The sequence below is a fragment of the Oryctolagus cuniculus genome, chromosome 6 (assembly GCF_964237555.1).
Source record: "Oryctolagus cuniculus chromosome 6, mOryCun1.1, whole genome shotgun sequence".
NCBI lineage: Eukaryota > Metazoa > Chordata > Mammalia > Lagomorpha > Leporidae > Oryctolagus > Oryctolagus cuniculus.
In genome coordinates, this window is record NC_091437.1 from 45974672 (window position 1) to 45996336 (window position 21665).

Sequence of the window (21665 nt, forward strand, 5' to 3'; positions counted from 1 at the left end):
CTTCTAACATTACAGAAAACAAAAGCATTTGTTAAACACGAATATCCTCTCACTAGTCAGTTTCACATTTGACACAAGGATGAGAAATCACCAAGCAGGTTAAAAAAAAAAAAGCTTTCCCAAAACCCTCTAAAATATGCTAGCTTGTAAAAGATGCAACACGTATGTGTTATTTTATTTAATTCATGTTTGTGTGTGTAATAGACTTTCTAGTTAACAGAATATATTCTAGAAAATGTGTTCTGTTAGAATGTCAACAGCAGGGTTTTTCACTTACTTGTCTGCCCCGTGATTTATTTGACCAATTAAACAGTTAGCAATGAGGAGATTTGCATGGTAATCGCGTGAAGATTAACATTTTTAAGTGTAACAAATTTAATATTTTATCTTACATTTTCTGTTTCTCATCATTCTTTGATGGCAGTGCCGGTTCACTTTGTTGTGTGGTTATAACAAGCCTGTCTTTAGGCCAAGAAATGTCTACCAGATTCAACAACCACTTTCAAGCTCCTTTTATTTATTCTTTCATTTCACAAAAAGCATTCTCTAAGCACCTACTATACACACACATACTAGCAAGGCACTCTAATGAGTGTCGGGGCTATGGTGGCAACCAATACAAGCTGTCATTGTCCTCTTGGGCTTGCAGTCTGCCCCCTAAAGAGCTCATCTGCCTCACTGTGCTCAGCAAGATCACCAGGAACTAAAATTAGAATCTTATAGCTGGGAAGGCTTTTAGAGATATCTTCATCTCAGCACTTATTTTAAAAAATAAGTCACCTTGCCTTAACTATGCAGATGCCAAGCATTGTGCTAAGTCATCTCCATAAATTACCTACTTATTCCTCAGCACAATCCTATAAATTAGCAACAACTACTCTTATCCTCATTTTACAGATGAAGAAACATAGGTTTAGGAAGTTAAACTGCCCGCAGTCCCATAGCACTGGCAGAGCTGGGTTTGGATTCGAGGTGGTCTAACTCCACAGCTTGCAGTCTGAACCAGCGGGTGGACTGCCTCATAGGAACACAATAAAGCCACAGAGTTTGCCCAAATTCAAAACCACTGGCTGCAAGCTATTAGGCAGCTTCAACCTGTGGATAATTTCCTCTGTGTCATGATTCTACTTTAAAATAGCATCCTTCTTTTTTATTTTGTTTACATTAATATTACCATTCCAACTAATTCTCTTTCTCTTTCTCTCTCTCTCTTTCTTTCTCTCATCAAATCTGAGACACTGAGAGAGCTCAATGTGGCTAGGAGCCATAACTACATTTGTCTTTTTCACTGTTGTATCCCCAATCCTGAAAATAGTGCATAGTACATAACAGAGGCTCAATAAATATTTGTGGCAAGAAAAATGTAAGTGAATCCTCATCCAAAAAGCTTGTCACCATGATTAACTTAAAGTAAGGGTGCTTATAAGAAAGTTCTAGGCCCAGTGTTGCAGCATAGCAGGTAAAGCTATGTCGCCATTCCATATGGGTAACGGTTCAAGTCCCAGCTGCTCTATTTCTGATATTACTCCCTGCTAATGCACCTGGGAAAGCAGTGGAGGATGGCCTAAGTGTTTGGAACCCTGCCACCCACATGGGAGACCCAGATTAAGCTCCTGATTCCTAGCTTCAGCTTGGCCCAGTGCTGGCCATTGAAGCCATCTGGGCAGTGAAACTGAATGGAAGATCTCTCTCTCTCTCTCTCTCTCTCTCTCTCTCTCTCTCTGTAATTATAACTTTCAACATAAATACATAAATCTTAAAAAAAATTTAAAGCCCCATAGAAATGATCACAATAAGAATTACAGTCCGGGGCTGGGTACAGCGGGTACAGCCGCCACCTGCAGTGCCAGCATTCTATATGGGTACTGGTTCAAGTCCCGCTGCTCCACTTCCGATCCAGCTCTCTGCTGTGGCCTGGAAAGCAGTAGAAGATGCCCCAGGTCCTTGAGCCACTGCACCCACATGGGAGACCCAGAGGAAGCTCCAGGCTCCTGACTTCAGATCGGCCCAGCTCCAGCCATTGAGGCCATTCTGGGAGCGGACCAGTGGATGGAAGATGTCTCTCTCTCTCTCTCTCTCTGCCTCTGCTTCTGTCTCTCTGTAACTCTGCCTTTCAAATATAAAGAAATCTTAAAAATGAAAAGGAATTACAATCCACATGGAATATATTATGGTCAAATTCCAAGAACTACCTGATTGTAAGCAGCTGATAGGTGTCAACTTCAGTGCAACATATTTTTTTATTTTTTCTTTTTTTGGACTGGCAGAGTTAGGGAGAGAGAAAGAGACAGAGAGAAAGGTCTTTCCTTTTCCATTGGTTCACCCCCAAATGGTTGCTATGGACGACGCGCTGCGCCGATCCGAAACCAGGAGCCAGATGCTTCCTCCTGGTCTCCCATGCAGGTGCAGGGCCCAAGCACGTGGGCCATCCTCCACTGCAACGTATTTTAACTGTCACAACTCTTCCAGATAGAACTGACTTTCCCCATTTTGCTCAGGTAAGGACAATTTTCAGTGAAAGATCATAATCCTCACCAGCAGACTCCAAAATCTATGCCTTTTCTGTCGTACAATGCTTTATCCCAGATTTCTCTCTGAAGTAATACCTGTTTATTCCTAATGAAATGCATAATAATGAGTGTACACAGCAGTACACTCATCACATTAAATGAGAACCCAAGAACTCCACCTTTGCTCCAGCAATGGGCACAATAATTGATATGTCATTTTTTTAATCTGAAAAGTGAAGTGCAACATCAACTGAGAAAACAGGTTTAGAATTAGTTGTAGTAAAAAAATAAATAAATAAATAAATGCTGTGATCTACAGAAAAGAGTATTTCTTTACTGGGCAATAAAGTATGGAGAAAAAAAATCAGGCTGAGATCTGAGAGGGGAGTTCCTAATCACTTGTCTTGTTACTAATAGTCCCTGGAGCTGTGTGCCTCAGTTTAGAGATCTGTCAAATGGAATCGATTTGTGCTCTGACATTTCTGTGAGAATTTTCTGAACTATTACACCTTAAAGTACCTGAAAATTTTGCAAGTACCATTCAAATGTAAATTACTGCCCAACTCACAGTAGTCAGAGATTTTGCTGGTTTCGCTGTAAGAGGTTCCTAGGCCAGGTTTGGACAGGACAGGGCACTCCCCACCTACAGCCACTGGAAGAAGGGCTGTGTTTTTAAGATGCTCTGAGGTATATACGATACAGCTAAGGTTACAAACTGGCTTTAAGAAAATATCAAGAAAGGTCAGCACTGTGGCCCAGCAGGTTACATATCCCATATCAGAGTGCCACTTGCAGTCCTGGATGCTCCAATTCTGATGCCGCTTGCTGCTATTGCAGCTGGGGAGGCAGCAGATGGCATCGAATTCCTGCCACCCACAATGAGAGACCAAGACGGAGTTCCTGGTTCCTGGTTTTGGTCTGAACCAGACCCAGTTGTTGCAGGCATTTTCAGAAGTAACCAATGGATAGAACGTCTTTCTTTCTTTCCCTCTTCCTTCCTTCCTTCCTTCCTTCCTCCCTTCTTTGTTTCCCTTCCTTCCTTTTTTCTTTCCTTCTCTTTCTTTCCTTGTTTGTTTCTCTTTTCTTTCTTTTTCTTCCTTCCTTCTTTCCTCTTTCTTTCTCTTGCTCTCTCTCTCTCCTTCTCTATTTCTTTCTGTCTCTCCTAAGCCCACCAAACCACCATTCTCTCCAGCACTCTGCCCTTCAAATAAATAAATAAATAAAGCTGTTTTTGTTTTTTATTTATTGTTAAAGATTTATTTATTTATTTGAAAGGCAGCTAAAAGAGGCAGAAGCAGCTGTTTTTAAAAAGCCAAGATTCTGTAGAGAAACCTTGGCTTTCCATACCATTGGCAATCATTTTAAGGATAACTAGGTGAAGGCTTAACTAACTTTGTACTCTAAAGAATGTGATAATAACTAGTAAAGAGACCGCTCACTTTTCTTCTTTAAGTCTTTGTGATGACCCTGTGAGTGTGTGTATGTGTGTGTGCAACCAAACCTGATGCAGGCCCAGAATTCTTCAAATAAACTTTCCATTTTTGTGAGGGAATTAATAATGCATCCAAAATCAATTTTAAAATGATATTTTAAGGGATAAACATTTGGTACAGAATTAAGATGCTACTTGAAATGCCCACATCACACACTGGAGGGCATGGGTTCAAGTCCCACCTCTGCTTCTGATTCCACTTCCTGCAATGCAAACTCTGGGAGCCAGTGATGACAGTTCAATTAGTTCAGCCCTACTATCCATGTGGGAGACCTGGATAGAGTTACTAGCTTCCTGCTGCAGCCTGGCCCAGCCCCAACTACTGCAGACATCTGAGGAGTACATCAGAGGATGGCAGATCTCTTCCTGTCTGTCTCTGCCCCTCTGCCTTTCAAATACATTTTTAAGAAATGAAATTTTTCAAATGTTTTTTAAATGAAATTTTAAGGAATTGGGCACATCACAGATCATAGTACCTGGATTGGAAACCCACCTTTGGATTGAGTTCCTGGCTCCCAGCCTCAGTTCAGCCCAGCTCTGGCCTTTGCAGGCTTTTGTGAGTGGGCCAATGAATGAGAGCTAGTGATTGCTCACTCGCTCTCTCTCTCTGCCTCTCAAATAAATAATTTTTAAAATGATACACTATGATATCACTAATACTACTGAATGGGAAGCATTTTAACAATGGGGCAGGGGGAGTTCTAATAGTTCATCAAATGGTAATAAACAAACTGCAAGTAACATGATATCTGATCTTCAAATGGAATATACAAGAGCTTCAGTCATATCATAGCATTTTGAGAAGGTAGAGAGGGGAACAACTTAAGACCATCAGAAACATATCCAACCATGTACCCAACTCCTTGGTGTGCACCATCAGAAGCTAAACCAGTGTGTTCCAAACAGCTGAGACAGGGTCTTCACAGTCCTAACAGAGAAAGAAGTGTCTATCATAAAGCAAAATATCTGCACACTTCACTCTGACAACTTTCAATTCATTGATTTAAAAAGGAAAGGAAGTTACTAAAGCCTGGAAAATGTTGGGTCCTGACCCTCCGTGTTCCCACTCTACAGAAGGACTCTTCCCAGCCCTCCCACCCCAAAGTGTATCAATATTTGGTCAATTGAGCATAAAATGAGCAAAAACGTTCTTGAGAGATTCTTGATATTGATTAAAAGGAACATTTTTTAAACCACCACAACCTTAACATGAATCAAAATTTAAGAACCTTGTCAAAGTCCTCTAAAATACACATAGTGACCATGTCCACATTTCAAACACTCCTGTGCAGTTTGATGATGGTTTTCTCTTTTCCCCTGCCGTGGCACTGAAAGTGTTAAAGAAAACAATAAAAGAACAAGTGAGTGTACCGGGTAGGATTTACTGGCATTTACTTTTAATCTATGGCCCTTCACTCTGTAGCTTATCGGGCCTCTGTCAGTCCTTTTTCCTCCTTTATATTTCATGAGGAGCCCCCCATGCTGCTACTGAGAGACAGAGCCCAAGTGTCTATAAGCTTTTTGTCAGGTAAAAAGAGAAGAAAAACGAAAGGAACAAGAGGAAAAGCAAAGCTAAGAGGCATCTATTAGATGTCACTAGGCTTTTGTATTCATGTCAATGATTCAGGATTAGAGTATTTGAAATAATCTTATTGCGAGGAATCAAAAGGCCCACCGAGTGAGAGGCAGCGCTGGAGCATATGGCAAAGGCGCGAACAATATCTTATTAAAGATGTGTTGGCTAACACTACCACTCTATATTATATTACAAAACTATTATGCCTCAAACAGTTAGCAGGACGGTATAGTTACTGAGGGCCATTTTAGAGGTTATTGTGTGGGATCTAGCTATAGAATTTGCCAGCTTGTCTAGTTAAGTCATTACAAGTAGGGTTGGGGCTTGTTTGGAACTGGAGCCGAGCACTTCACCTCCCAAAACAAAAATTCCCAAAGCACACAGAAGACCACTCTGTCCTCACTGAAAGCGGGGTGCACTTTACATGAATGAAACACCAATAACATGGTCTCCCCCCACAATCAGCTTCACTAAGTTTGCGTCATATAACATGTGACATCCTCCCCCCACCCCAAGGAAAATACAACAGAGGCTCTTTTTTTTTGGCTTGACTACCCTCCCCATGAAGAAAACACACACACACACACACACACACACATTCATTCAGCTTCACACTTCAGCGGGATTAGGGTAATTAAAATTCTATTATAATAAGTACTGTAATGTTAAAGCCTTCATCTGCTTGTGGACAAAGGCTGGTAACTGGAGAAATAGTTTGCAAAGGAGATTTATCCGCATCTACCCACACCTTTAAAGGCAGCAAGCAGCCAAAGACAAACCTGTACTTTTCACCATATTTCATTCATTGCAACAGGAATACTGAGATCACTTTTACATTGTCCTGGACAGTAGATAGTTACACAGTTTGTAAAGAGAGGAATAGGATGGGAGAAGGGTAGGAAGATAACATCTCATGTAAGTTAAAATCACCAAAATATCACCTCGTTATTCCAGAACCTGTAAGTGTAGTTTTTAGAATCTGGTCAATCTGTATTGGAGAGTTTGGTCTGGTGCTGTTACTGAAGGAAAATAAGAGGAATTTATCAATGGAGAATAGTGCTTGGGAGAGTTAGATTTGGGTTTTTTTTTTTTTCCTCCCATTTTAAGCACCTTATTTTAGAAAAGTAAAAGCACATTTAATATAGTGATATATTCTCATCACAACTGATTCGCAAAGTTGCTAACATGACACACAGGGGACTCTGTACTGCTTCTCTGTATTTTCCCAGATCCGTTACAAAAGCAAAGTTATGATGACATGGGTTAAAAACCCACACCATAAGCTGACAGCCAGGCCATGCGGCATACACACACACACACACACACACACACTGCTGATTCTCTGAAGCTTCACTAAATACATTTCTTGGAAGTTGGTGCCATTATTTCCTTTACAGGAAAACCACTGTTGTTCATTATACAGTGTCTACAGTAGTACCATACCATGTAAAAGTACTTTGCATTATGATATATTGTCAGCATATTTGAAATGCATTTTAATGTATCCTGGTTGTGTATTTGGGAATAGCTGATAGCAAATGGAATATAGCCTGCTATTAGCTTATTGTATTAGTTATTTTCTTATCACAGTAGCAAACTGCACACAAATGTACAAGGCTCATCTCCTATTCAGAATGGTATTATCCGATATGTGATAAAATTTAGAATGATACTCACATAAGTCTTATCGCTAATAATCACATACGAATTCCCACTGAGAAAACAAATGTTTAAACACACTAGGGTTAACAAATAACTGTAAATTCATGCCCTGGTGTCAATGCTGCCTTTTCACTTTTGAAAAATGCAATCTCTCAAACCAACCAAAAGGACTGCAATTATCTTGCCTGGGGCAATTTTAAAGAGTGAATTCCTCTTCCTTTTATTTTAACCGAGCATTCAAGGTTAGGAAATCAGGTAGTATAAAAGGTTTATCAGAGCTCAGAGAAACACATTTACATTTCTGGTTCTTTGTGTGGCATGATTATGTTTGGTGGTTAGTCCTTCTAAAACTAGATGAAGACCAAAAGAATAAAAAGAGTTGAAAGGACAACGAAGTGAAGACATGGGACTCTGACTAAAAGCCTCATTTGCAATATTAATAAAAATATATCTTTATGTTCATGTTGGCTGATGAATTTATTTTTATGGAAGACAAAAGTGAAAAAAATGTAATGAATTTTGGGATTTACCTATGATGATAAAAGAAAGTCAAATCATTCATTGCTGAGGGTTCAAAATGCCTTTACAATGTTAAGGGACTATGCATCCTATCCCACCCAACACTCCTATTTGTATCCTAATCCTAAATTTTTACCATTATACAGATAGATGCATATATGCAGATATTCCAGCTCTTCAAAAAGTTAATGGAATGTACACTATCTTTTAATTCTATTTTACCACGAACTTTTGAAATACATCAAGATCAATGTAATCAATAAAATTAGTTTGGTGATAAGACAACACTGCAATTTTCTGAAAAATCTTCATACAACATTTATACATCTTAGATGAAGACTGAATTTCAGTACGATTGCTTCCCTGAACAACCCAAACATGGTTAAGTTTGTTCAGATCACACATGTGCATCATGTGAAATCAACAGGTACAATGAGTATTCTAATATTTTCATGATTGAACATTCTATTTCAGCAATAACCATGAAAAAAAAATTAGTGTTATGTAAAATAAAGTGATCTAGATGGGAAAGGTCTTTGGACGATTCTGAAAAAATAGATATTTGCATAAACTCTTTTTCTCTCTCTTTAGGAGACCCTTGGGTAAGTACAGTCTAAAGTAATTCCAAACAGACTGGGTGTTTCATGTTTAAAAAAACTCTGTATTTTTTTAACATCACATGTTGAGGCCTATATCCAGTAACTATAAACATGGATACAGGGATTCTTATAAACGGAAAAGAAAGACATGGCAAATCTGTTCAAGTCATGAGTGAGTAAACCCAAAATCATTAGAGGTATACTAGTTAAAAGGCTCTAAAAAGTCATGTTTTAAATACTGACTTTGAAAATCCAAAAGCTTTCAGGTTACTTGAACCGGGCTATTTCCTGAAAGGACTAGATCTAAATTCACACCAGATAGGAGAACATAATTTGAGAAGGAATTTCAGCCTTTATTATTCCTATCCATTTTTTTAAAAATCCATTTGTTAACACCTAAGCATCCACAGTACTAGGAAATGAAGAATTGGGGTCTTCCTATCTCCCCTTACTGAGTAGTCTCAATTTCACTGGCCACACTGATCCTAAATTGTAAAAACAAATAGAGAAACATTGAGCTGCTCTCTATCCTGTCCTAGTAGAAGAAGGAACCAGAAATATAGCTGGATACTCAGGGCTCTCTGTGCAAGGAACCCTGTAGTGTAATTTGGAGAAAGAAATGCTTTTGTAAAACTGTCTGTAACTGCTCAAAGATAGTTTAGGAAAATAAAGAGTTTCGTGAAGGAAATCAAGCATGGATGGTAATCCTACATAGATAAGGAATTAACAGTCTGTACACTTAATATATTCAGTCCAAACATTTATGAAGAAGTTTCCATTTAGAAAATGGAAGGCTTTTTTTATAGATTCAGAAAAACTGGGTTCCCAATACAGACTACCCTATGTGACTTTTGTCATTATCATCTTTTCTGATTCTTACAAAGTAAACCTAATTAAGAACCTCCCTCATTAGTCTTCCAGAAAAATTAGCACAGCTTATGCTAATTACTCCTGCAAAATTTAATAAACTCGTTGAAATGGGAATAGTCTAATGAGGTTTTATTTATTGAACTAAGATAACTCCCAGGAAAAAGGTTAGGACACAAGGATATCCAATGTAGTAATAAAACTACAATTTATTCAATTTCTAAACACGACTTTTATTGCAAACCTTTTAAATTCAAATATGAGTTACTGCATGAATATGTTAAATCAATCTCCCCCTTAATTCAATAACTAGAAGTCATCTTTTGCTTTTTACTTAAACAATAATAATCACACATAGCCCTTACCTCAGTGGTAATGAAATTTGCTGTTATTAGTTCCTGGTCATCAGCTATTAAACCTAATACATTTGACTTTTCCCATGTCTACATAGCCCAAATATCTGGATCGTTGGGCACGGGCTGGGTTTTGTGCCTCATAATCCGGCTATTTGGCATCAGAAGAAATTTAACCTGGCAGTCAACTCCAGATGCACATTTCCTACATTTACAGCAATTTTCCTATAAACTTTTTGAAGTGACTTGACAAATTGACATGATTGTAGAAAGAATGTGGGTCATATTTTTCTTATATTGTTGCATGCCATTAGAATGAAGTAGAAACCCATTTTGTAAATCACAGTACACAACTTCTGATTTTGTTAATTCCACTTTTTGATAGAATTTGCCAAACTGATGTCCCCAAATCACTGGCAGCAAATAATACAGCCAAAGTTTAACACAGAAATAGCTTGCCCTGCACCATTGCTGTATGACCAGAAAGCTTCTTCTATCTATCCTATAAATAGTTTTCCTGAATAACCACTGCTAAAAGTCTTTTGACTGATAAAAATAGCAGTGTTCTTCCAAATTCCGAAGGACAAGCAAAGAGAGCTAAAAATTATTGGTGCTCAAAAGGTGGCTGTGTGTTACAACTATGCTAAATCCTATTGCCAACAATTGTCTATACTCTCAGCTCTAGAATTACACATAATATGTATCACATAAAAAGAGTTACTATTGTTACTGAATGTAGACCCTGTAGCCTATGTTTACAAAATATTCATGGATTCAAATCCATAAATCTGAAAACAAATCAAACCTTAAGCACGTAACACAGATATTATGCAATTGGTAATAAAGAATCAAATTGGAAACTATGAAACTCAAACACGGTTGCCATCATTTTTTCCTTTGTAGCAATTTTATGAAATTGAAAAATCTTTTCTATTTTGCCCTTTCTTGCATAAGTTCTTTTCTTGTTGTTATTCTCTTGTTAAAAATGGAAGTTTCACATATCAGCAGACAAGACTGCAGCTCTGAAAACCTTTGACAGACTGAAGGACAAATAAATTCTGAAAATTTAGATGCAAATAAAAGTAGCTAAATGGGGTTTTGCATATCCACTGCATCACTGCATGAAAAGACAGTTTATGGAGACAGTGTAAACAGTTAGCAAATAAACATATATTGGGACTTGCGCACATACACTATGTTTCAGGCCTTCTTAAAGTACTCTCTATCTTAAGAAAGCAAGATTGGCTACACACTGTTTTCTACTTTGTCAAACCAAAGAAGAAAAAAAATGAACAGGATAAATGTCACGAGTAATATCTCTAAAGCCACCAACAGCATAAAGTGCGTACTTCTTTTGCCTAAATTGTTTGAACTACCCCAGCCAAGAAAAGGTTTTAAGTACCCTACTGGGACAGATGCAAGGCGGCAACAATAGAAGCCACATTAATGCAATCCAGGTAACACAATCCTGTTTCAAAAACTCGGGCGGGCTAATTACAGTGCTGCTGAGTCAAGTTTCTTATGCCATCGCAACCCACAGGAACAGGTCAAAATCAAATGTTATTCAAACCACAGTCATATCAGCCTTCTATATCAGAGTCACAGCTTAAAACCAAACGAAGAACTTAAAAGCTTAACCCAGTCACAAGCAAAAAAAAAAAACAGTGTTTTCATTGCGGGTGGTAAGGTAAGGTTCCTGCTATCATTTAAACCAAAAGAAACTGTGTGGCAGAACGAAATGCTTACAGTTCCAAAGTTTGAGGGAATATTTGGACTAGTCCTTTATCAGAACACTGTCTTTTTAATAAAAGAGTAAGAAAAACTTGTTTAAGATAACAAATGGCTTTTTAAAGAGGTATATTTAAATGAAACAGAGCTTCAAGGATATATTTGTTTCTGATCTTATTTGTTTGAAGCCTTTTGTCTTCCATCACAGAAAATCCAATTCTATGGATGGTCTATCTGTTGTTGTAGAAACATATGCTATCCCAATTCTATAGGCAGCACACAACATCATTAGCCTCATCTCTTAACTTTGAATGGACTATATTAATACTAATATCAAGTAAAAAATTAGTGAATATATGTGAGAGATACTTAACTAAAGTATCTTAATAAAATGTAACCTTAACAAAACTCCTAGCAATCAATATTGGGTTTACATTAAAAAAAATGTCAAAAATCAACAATCCATCTCAATATAAATTACCACGGAGCAAAATGAAACAACGTGGTTTTGCTCTTGTGAACTGAAAAATAATAAATCAAGTCCCCAAAAGGTGAAGAATTGAAATGATTAGTAGATATCTTGTTTCTTCATCGTTGTCGTTGTTGCTGTTGTCAAAAATCATTATTTCCAAAACCCCAGAAGAGGTTTTGTTCGGCTGTTGGTTTCCTCAGTGAGAGATCAGTCTTGTCTTATCTTTTTCCAGCAAGTAGAGTATGTTAGCTCTTTGCCTAACTGACAAATTGACAGTATCTATAAAGCTTCCAGGCCATTTAACTCTCAATGAGTAATACTATGTAACAAATGGTTTATCATACAAGTTTCCATACAATGAATTTCAATAATTAAAATGTAAAATGAATATTTGGAATGTGATTTTGCATAATGTGTGCACACACTGATTCAAAATTGCACCGAACAACTAAAACAGATTTATTGTTCTACAGTGATTTACTTGGTCATGTCAGATTAGTAATATGGATCTGTTTAAAAACACAATAATTAAGACAAGCAGGGTAGATTAATCAACTTACAATACAGTATGAGCTGCAATCAAACCCGGGAAATAACAGTGGAAAATCTTGGTTCACAGATCTCTTTAAACTGCTTTTATGCATAAATAAAACCTTAAAATGTAGATGGATTATGTCCAACAAAACTACTGTAGCTAAAAGTGATAATGATTCAAACATTTTTCAAATAAAAGTTAAATATTTATAAGCACCCAACCACATTTCATAAATCAAAAACTATTATTATTTTATTTCTGAAGCTTCCTGGCACAGCATGAGGATTGAGCCACAGAAAGTCAGCAATGAAAAAAATATTCCTTTAGGAGCATGAATCAGACACAAAACCAGAGCAATCCAAGAAACAAGCCTCCAAAGAACATTCCAAATGGCTTTCCCAGGAATCGCAATTGCTCGGCGCAGCGTAAGTCAAGACCAACAGTCAAATTTCAGCCACATGCATTCCTAACCCTCGCCCATGAGCGACACGAGGCAGGTGTTTCATTATAATGAGGAATAAGAATCCAGTGAAAGAAGAGTGGTCCCTACCTGTCAATTATCACTGGATCTGAGGGTGTCTCATTTCGGTTGCCACAGCTTTTCTTGTCACAACAGCGGCTATGGAGCAAAAGCGAAAGGATTTAGTACAACCATTACAATGTAAAATCATCATTTAAGTAGACAGAAGGTTCAAATTGCTGAGTTGCAAATGCTAGAATTACCACAAAGCCATACCTGGCAATCAATGGATCCCTGGGACAGAAAATTCTATTTGGGTCACCTATGGGTTAACGGCCAGGCTTAACCTCTCCCTTCTCAAAGAAGGGAGGAAGGAGAGGGGCTCTGCAACAGCCCAAGCTGACAGCCTTAAGATACGTCTCCCCATCACTGCTCCCTGGGTAGGGAGAGTTCACTGAGAAGTGCCTTATTATTACATCTACCCAATGAGAACACTCAGGGTTGTGGGTGGCTCAAACGCTCTTCCCTCCAGAACACACTGATTGTGTGGAACGCATCAATAACAAGGCATGAGTGATTTCTCTCCCTCCAGTCATTCTGTATTACATGGATTCCTTTTCCTTCTCCATCCTCTTCTATGGGTGGCATTTCCTTCAACCACAGCCTTTCCAAAAATCCTAAAACTCTGTTTTGAACCGTCTTTATGAGAAGACAGGTAAAGCACAATAATTAAGATAAGAACAAAGCAAGATAAAAGTGAAGTTTCACATTCCTCTGGCTTTCAAGGCCTGCATTGTCACCACTTCAGTTTCCAGGGAGTTTCTGGACAGTGGATCCAATGGTTAGCCTAGCCCTGACAGTAAATGTTCTGTATTAGGTCAGAGAGAGAACAGCTAGAGGCAGGCAAAGAAAGCATCTGCCACCAAAATACCACCCAGCTATGACCCTCGGGCTGCCAGGTTTTTAAAATTAACATGCTTCTAGAGGATGAAAGATTCATGATCTCTAAAGTACCCATGATCAACAGAAAACTACCCATCTGAGACTTGTTTGTAAATAAAAATATGTGTCCCCTGGCCACACACCTGGAGGGACATACCATTGAAGCACCAGTATTATCAGTCAAGAAGGTGAGGAGGTTGTCCAAGGGTTATACTTTACCATGTACACAAGGAATATACACATTCTTTCCCCTCTTACACATGCACATTTACACACACACACACACACACACACACACAGAGAGAGAGAGAGAGAGAGAGAGAGAGAGAGAGACTTAGTGAATCAAACAGCCTAAATTTAGTGAGCTGCTGCAGAGAATCAAACACTTTTATTTCAGGACCTAGAATACTCTTGCATAGGCAATATTTCACCAAAATTGGGAAGTCTCTCTCCTCACAGTAACTGTATCTCTGAGAAGAGAATCAGCTTTCAAACTTGGTGCTAAGTCTGTTTGTCTCTCTTATGTTCAAAAATTATATCTCCTTTGTAAAAGCCCCAGCTAAAAACCACCCCATCAACTGTACAGCCCTCAGCCTTTCTGTTCAGATGGAACACATTCCTCTGAGCCTACCTTATGCTATTACCAGCACTCTAAGGATAGAAAGCCCAAAGTACCCTGATATCTAAGAGACAGAAAAAGAAGCAAAGGAGCAGGAAGCACAAGTAATTAGAACACATGCAAAAAATTAGTTTATAAAATAAACTCCATCATCCTTGGATGCTGATCCCCTACACCTATATTTCACCAGCTTGACAGGGCAGAATAATGGTTATGAACACAAGCTCTGGAATCAGAGCCCTTCTGTGATACTTTGTTCAAGGTGTTCTTCATAGAATCTTAATTTCCTCATTTATAAAAGGGGGCAATTGTAACACCTACATACTCAGTGCAATACAGATACAAAGCCTGGGCTCTGTGGTTAGCATCATTAACATGACCTTCCTCCAGCCACCACCTTTTCCAAATCTGAACAAACGCCTTGTGCTTTGCAGAGGCCACTTGTCTCCAAAAGCAGCCCATTGACAAAGCCCAAGCAGGGAATGCAAGCACGTGCTCACTACAATCCTTCTGAACAAAATACCCTCCAGGGACTCTTCCAACTTGCTTGATGATAACTGTGGATAAGAATCTACCCCTTGATGGGCGGCACTGTGGCATAGCAGGTTAAGCCGCCATCTGCTGTGCCACCATCCCATATGGGCACCAGTTCAAGTCCCAGCTGCTCTTCTTCTAATCCAGCTCCCTGCTAATGCACTTGAGAAAGCAACAGAGGATGGGGAGTGAATCAGCAGATGGAAGATCTCTGTGTTTCTCCTCTCTCTCTCTCTCTGTAACTCTTTGAAAGAAAGCAAGAAAGCAAGAAAGAAAGAAAGAAAAGATCTGCTTTTCAAGCCTATCTGATTCTCTCCCTCCTCAGTGCCACCATCCTCATCCTCGCCACTTTCATTTCTCAACTGGATCCCTGCAGTGGTCTCCTACCTGGTCTTGTTGCCTCCACTCTCTCAGCACCTCTAACAGCCAAAGGGATCTTTCTGAAACGTCATGGGATTGCATCCCTTCACTGCCCAAGCTTTTCCATGGCCTCCTACCACACTTAGAATGAATCTTTGACAGGACATGATGCCAGCCCACTTTCTACCCTCTTGCTTCTTTCCTCCAGCCTCACTGCTGAATGTCAATCCCCGCACTGGGCCACATGCAGTCAGACCTCAGGCCCGGGCCCAGGCAGGCCTCTCTACATCCTTTAGTCTGTCCCTAGTCAGTCAGCCTCCTGAACCCAGCCCAGACTTCCTTCCTCAGAGGGAGGCACCCTGACACTCATCCTTAAATTAAACTAGGTTCCTTCTGGAGGGGCTCTCCTTTTAGAGCACTGAACACAATGCAGATTACATTGTTATGTGTATATTTGTGTATCTATTTTTACTACCCTCCCTACCACTCATCCTCCCTTCTAACCTATATGCTTCATAAGGGAAGAAATTGTCCATTTAACTTACCTAATAGGTAGCATAAGGTCTGGGCTAGAATAGAAAAGCCCAAATATTCATTGATTGGATCAATGAATGACTTCATGAATGAATGGTAGGTACTGGAGGGAAAATACAACCCAAGAGAATAAGAGGGTGACAGGCGTTGCTCATGGGAGAAAGTGTACTCACGACATATACCAACCAGCACCCCAATAAGCACCACACTAAGTTGAAATATGTCCTTTGACTTAAGTACAGCCTTCATCTCCTTGAAATAAAAATGCCCCTAAGCACAGCCAGATTAATTTGACCATATCTCTATGCTATACCTCAAGAAGCCCAGAAAAACAAGCAGCTGCAAAGAATAAAGCATAGAAGGAAGCATAGATCAGGAATAAAACAGAGAATGGAGAAGGAAAAAAAAGGGGGAGGGACCTGGCACTGTGGCATAGTGGCTTCAAGCCCCAGCCTGCAGTGCAGGTATCCCATATGGGCACTGGTTCAAGACCCGGCCGTTCCACTTCTGATTCAGCTCTCTGCTATGGCCTGGGAAAGCAGTAGAAGATGGCTCAAGTGCTTGGGCCCCTCACCCACGTAGGGGGCCTGGAGGAAGCTCCTGGCTCATGGCTTCTTTCAGTGCTGCTCCAGCCATCATGGCCAATTATTATTATTATTATTTTTTTTTTTTTGACAGGCAGAGTGGACAGTGAGAGAGAGACAGAGACAGAGAGAAAGGTCTTCCTTTTGCCACTGGTTCACCCTCCAATGGCCGCCACGGCCGGTGCGCTGATCCGAAGGCAGGAGCCAGGTGCTTCTCCTGGTCTCCCATGCAGGTACAGGGCCCAAGGACTTGGGCCATCCTCCACTGCACTCCTGGGGCCATAGCAGAGAGCTGGCCTGGAAGAGGGGCAACCAGGACAGAATCCGGTGTCCCGACCAGGACTAGAACCCGGGGTGCCAGCGCGGCATGCAGAGGATTAGCCTATTGAGCCATGGCACCAGCCTCATGGACAATTGAGGAGTGAACCAGCGGATGGAAGACCTCTCTTTTTCTCTTTCTCTCTGCCTCTCCTCTCTGTGTGTAACTCTTTCAAATAAATAAATCTTAAAAAAAAAAGTGGCTGGGGATCACTCACACTTAGAAAGAAAAGTTTGTGCAAGGTGTGCAAAATAGCCAGCAAGTTTTCTGTTTTTTGGTGACATTACTGCATCACATTGTCGTTACTTGTATTTCCAAAATAGGACACTCATGCTTCTGTTGTGTACCTCAGAGGCTACAAAACAGTGCCTTTAGTGTGATCCCACTATAAAATATGCAGATGGGGGCCAGTGCTGTGGTGCAGCAGGTTAAGCCATGGCCTGTAGTTCTGGCATCCCATATGGACAAAGGTTCAAGGCCCCGCTGCTCCATTTCCATGCCAGCTCCCAGCTAATGTGTCTGTGATAGCAGTAAGAACAGTCCAAGTCCTTGGGTCCCTGCATCCATGTGGGAGACCCAAAAAAAAGCTCCTGGATCCTGGCTTCAACCTGGCCTAATCCAGTAGTTGTAGCCATCTGGAGAGTGAACCAGCAGATGGAAGCTCGTTCTCTCTCTCTCTCTGTAACTCTGCCTTTCAAATAATTAAATCTCTTAAAAATTGCAGCTGGATATGTGTATATGCACACACACATACATTCTTATATGGAATGCTGTGTTTTTAAAAAAGTTGGGCTTGAAGCACTATTGCATAAAGAAGTCTTATCTTGAAAATTGAGGAAATTAAGTTTCAGAATAGGATGTACAGTATGGTTCCATTTCTGCGAGGAAAATTAGAGAGGGAGACAAGGAGGGAAGGGAAGGGAACATTTTTCACAAGCATGGTTCATTGCCTCACTTTGCTCAAACCTGTCGGTATTGCCATTACCTTAGAAAGGTCCTCTCTGACTACTCCAGAGCTCTCCAGCCCTTTTCCCAGAGGACACAGTCTTAGGCATGTTTTGTTCACCTCTACATCTCCAGGTACTAGAATAGAGCCTGGCATACACTAGGCCTTCAGGAAATACCTTTTGAATAAATGAATAAGAACTCCAATGAGCTAATACACAGGGAGGGAGACAGGCGGGAGGGAACAATGCAGTGTTCTGTTCTGCAATTCATTATTACTTTGCTAATCAAAAATTAAAAATCAATTGTAAATTGGGGAAGAAAGGTCTTCCTTTAGGTTGAGCTGACATCCACTCCCACATAGCCTCTTAGAGCCAAGCAGATCAAGGACCCGTCTTTTCTCTCCATGACGGTCTTTCTTGCCCATGGGAGTTCTCCCTTCTCAAGCTGAACTGCCCCTGGTTATTTCTCCTAAATGCCAAGAGACAAGAAAGGTAGGCACCACCTCCACGATATACAAGACAGGTATTAACCAGGAAGGACAGGCTGAAAAGAGAACCTATGTTGGGGCCCGGTGCTGTGGTACAGCAGGTTAATGCCCTGGCCTGAAGTGCTGGCATCCCATATGGGTGCCAGTTTGAGACCCGGCTGCTCCACTTCCGATCCAGCTCTCTGTTATGGCCTGGGAAAGCAGTGGAGGATGGCCCAAGTCCTTGGGCCCCTGCACCAACATGGGAGACCTGGAGGAAGCTCTTGGCTCCTGGCTTCGGATCGGCACAACTCCAGCCATTGCAGCCAGTTGGGGAGTGAACCATCAGATGGAAGACCTCCCTTTCTCTCTCTCTCTCTCTGCCTCTCCCCTTTCTGTGTAACTCTGACTTTCAAATAAATAAATAAATAATCTTTTAAAAAAATTCACCTTTGTTTAAGACAGAAGAGGGTACATATTAGAACAGTTCAATGAGACAGATATCTCACCCACTAAAGCTTTTTGTCTAAAATATTAGTATGGTTATTTCATACAAAGAGTTATGTGCCTTTAATACCATCCTCAGAACTGTAGGGTATTTGGTAAATGTATGTATGTGTGTGTGTGTGTGTTTTAATGAGTAGAAATCAGTACACATCTCTAGAATCAGAAATTTCTGGTCCAAATATCAACTTACTGCTTTATAAATATCCTTTCTTAAAAGCAATAAAATATTGGTGATTTTAAATTGTAAAACTAGAAAAAAAAAACAAAAATAAAAAATGAGATATGCAAAAGCACTTACTGGGAAAAGTTACTATGTTAACAAAAGAAACTACAGTGATAATTGTCATGTCCTCCTTACTATGTGACTGAGTAACCTTCATCCACTCAAAATAGCATATTTTAGGTTCCTACTATATGTGCCAGTGTAGACATGGCATTTACTCTCTAAAGCAAGCATTTATTAGTTGGTTTGGAATTTTCTAACTTGCTTTGTCACCAGAATAAAATTCAAAAGCAGGCAGGTGTATATAAAGAGAATCGAAAATGAATCTTGATGTGAATGGAAGGGGAGAGGGAGTGGGAAAGGGGAGGGTAGTGGGTGGGAGGGATGTTATGGGGGGGAAGCCATTGTTATCCATAAGCTGTACTTTGGAAATTTATATTCATTAAATAAAAGTTAAAAAAAAAAAGGCAGACAGGTACCACCAGTCTTCACATTCCTTCCCCAACCTGCATGGAGAGCTATGTGGCCAGAAACAGCAATGGGTACCTAGCTTGTGCTATGGTCTATAGACTTTGCACTCAAAATGGTAGCTCTTTCCTCAGAGGGATTGCTGATCTCCCAGAACATTCAGCATACTCAGAGAAAAGCAGTAAACCTACAAATCTCTTCCTTAGCAGTCAACCCTGGTGGCATATTTCTAGTAAGCTGACTCGCAGACTCATCAATCAGGGCAAGAAACAAGCAAATGTTTCCCAGTGCTGGAACCTGCAGATTTTCATCTTAGGGGCATAGAACTTCTTCCTGTAACTAGAGGTTCTCTGAACTGGAGAAATGCATTATTTCAAACTCTGAGCTTTAAAAAAGAAACACACACACACACACAAGATGCCTCCTTTATTTAGCCAAATGGCTAGAGAATGAGATATCTGAATTATGTGGACAGTCTGATTAATTGTTATAAGGATGACTAGTTTTAAAAGAATCCAGTCCAGAAATAGCCTTTTCTACACTCTATCTTTCTTCTACTCTTTATCTCATAACTAACTCAAGCATTTGAGATCGTGGGACCCTCTCTGCTGCCTCACTTGAGACCTACCCATCAATGATTCCTCCTCTGTTTTGCTTCCATAACTCGTTCCTTTGTAGTTAATTCTTCCCCTCAGCGCACATACATCATACATTGTCAACTTGCTCCTTCTTTTCCCTAGAGTTTATTTCTTTGCTGCTCTGCATTCTCCTTGTAAGAGTCTCCAGCACTCCTTGCCACTTCAGCCCCATTAAAACCAGTGTCCACCGTTAGCAGCCACTTGGATAGCCTGCCACAAAATCACCAGGGACCTTCTGGTGCTTTCCTCAGTCTTCACGTCCATCTGATCTTCCTGGAACTTATTATGTAGATGACTCTGCCCTTTTGAAACACTCCTTTTATGTTTGAATCCTGTATGCAAAGCTTTTTTCCCTGGTTCTCTAACACTTTCTCCCTGCTTGCTAAATGTGTTTATTCCACAAGAATGTATCCATGGCCTCTTCACTCGCTCTTCTCCTACCCTTGTTAGGCCTTTCAAAGTCCTTAGCTTCAACGCTCATCCTTGGGAAAAGAACTCTGAAGTCAGTTATAGTTGACTACAACTCTCTTCCCAGCTCCAGGCCATAGCTCCATCCATCTGCAAACCTCTTCACAGAGAAATCTTGCCTAAATTACCAGCAAACATGCCCAAATGCTTCTTCATGCACCCCCTGAAGCTCCTCTTGCCTCACCCCTCACCCCTGCTGCGTCTGGCCACCTGCAAATATGTCCTTCCTTCTCTAAATAGGAAGAGTCCTCTGCATCAACCTCTCAACACATCCAGTCCTTTCTAGAGAACAGTCTAGTTGTTTGCTTTCAGGTCTCATCTCCCAGGCTAAAGCAAAAACTTCCTACTGCGGGGTCCAGCATTTTCTGGCTCTGAATTCTACAGTGCTTTGCACATAGTAGGTGCTAAAACAATGAATTAAAACAGCCTTAACAACAGCAATTGGAATGAATAAAGCAGAAAAAAATGGTTTAGCAAACAGTTCACTTCCTTTCAATGCTGTTTTATCATGGTTTACTCTGAGCTACTGTGGGCCTAGCTAGACACTGTGGCCATTGCTACTACTGCTTCTATTGACAATACTGCTACTATTACTATTGACAATGACTACAGAGGCTCAGTACTAAATGTGTCAGGCACACGATAAGCATTTATGAAGATTACAGCATTTAATCTTAACCACCAGCCTAAAAGTAATAATATCCTCCCATTTTGCAAGAGGGACAACTGAAACACAGAGGGAAACCAAGGAACTTCCCTGCCTTCAGGAAGCTCTTAGTCCAGCAAAGGAAAACAGTGTGCACACAGTTACAACTGTGCTATGTGCTACAAAGGGAAACAACAGTGCACACGGGACTGCTTAACAAGGGGACATGACTCAGACCAAGGACCAGAGATGCTTCCCAGAGAGAAACCATGCTTAAGCAAGAATCTGAAGAACCAGGAAGAAATACTACATATCAAGGGACTAGGCTAACCTTGAGAATTCGAGGTCCTACAAGAAACCATGTACCACAAATGAGAAGAGTGCTTTCCTAAACAGAGCACCTGTCCCCTGCAACTCTCCTGTGTGTCGACAAGAGATAAAACACTGCTTCATTCAGCCTGTCTGGGAACTGGGTACTGATCACCTACCAAGAATAATTCCTATTTTCCATTCTAATTTAAATGCAGAGTGTCCCTATAATCAAACCCCCTATGGAAGGGTGCCTTAAAAAATCATTCATGGGGCCTTATTATTTTAAAAACTTAACTACCAGGTACAAGTATTAGCAAAATGTAA

General features: G+C 40.3%; 1 protein-coding gene across 8 annotated transcripts in view; it reads right to left on the minus strand.

Moving 5' to 3' along the window:
* The window catches only part of EBF1 (EBF transcription factor 1), a 412032-nt gene that overhangs the window by 373046 nt on the left and 17321 nt on the right, over positions 1-21665 (minus strand). For all 8 annotated transcript variants that reach the window (XM_008255335.4, XM_002710343.5, XM_002710344.5 and 5 more), the window contains exon 6: positions 12864-12932. In XM_008255335.4, the coding sequence (XP_008253557.1) occupies positions 12864-12932 (69 nt within the window). The remainder of the gene's footprint in view (positions 1-12863; positions 12933-21665) is intronic.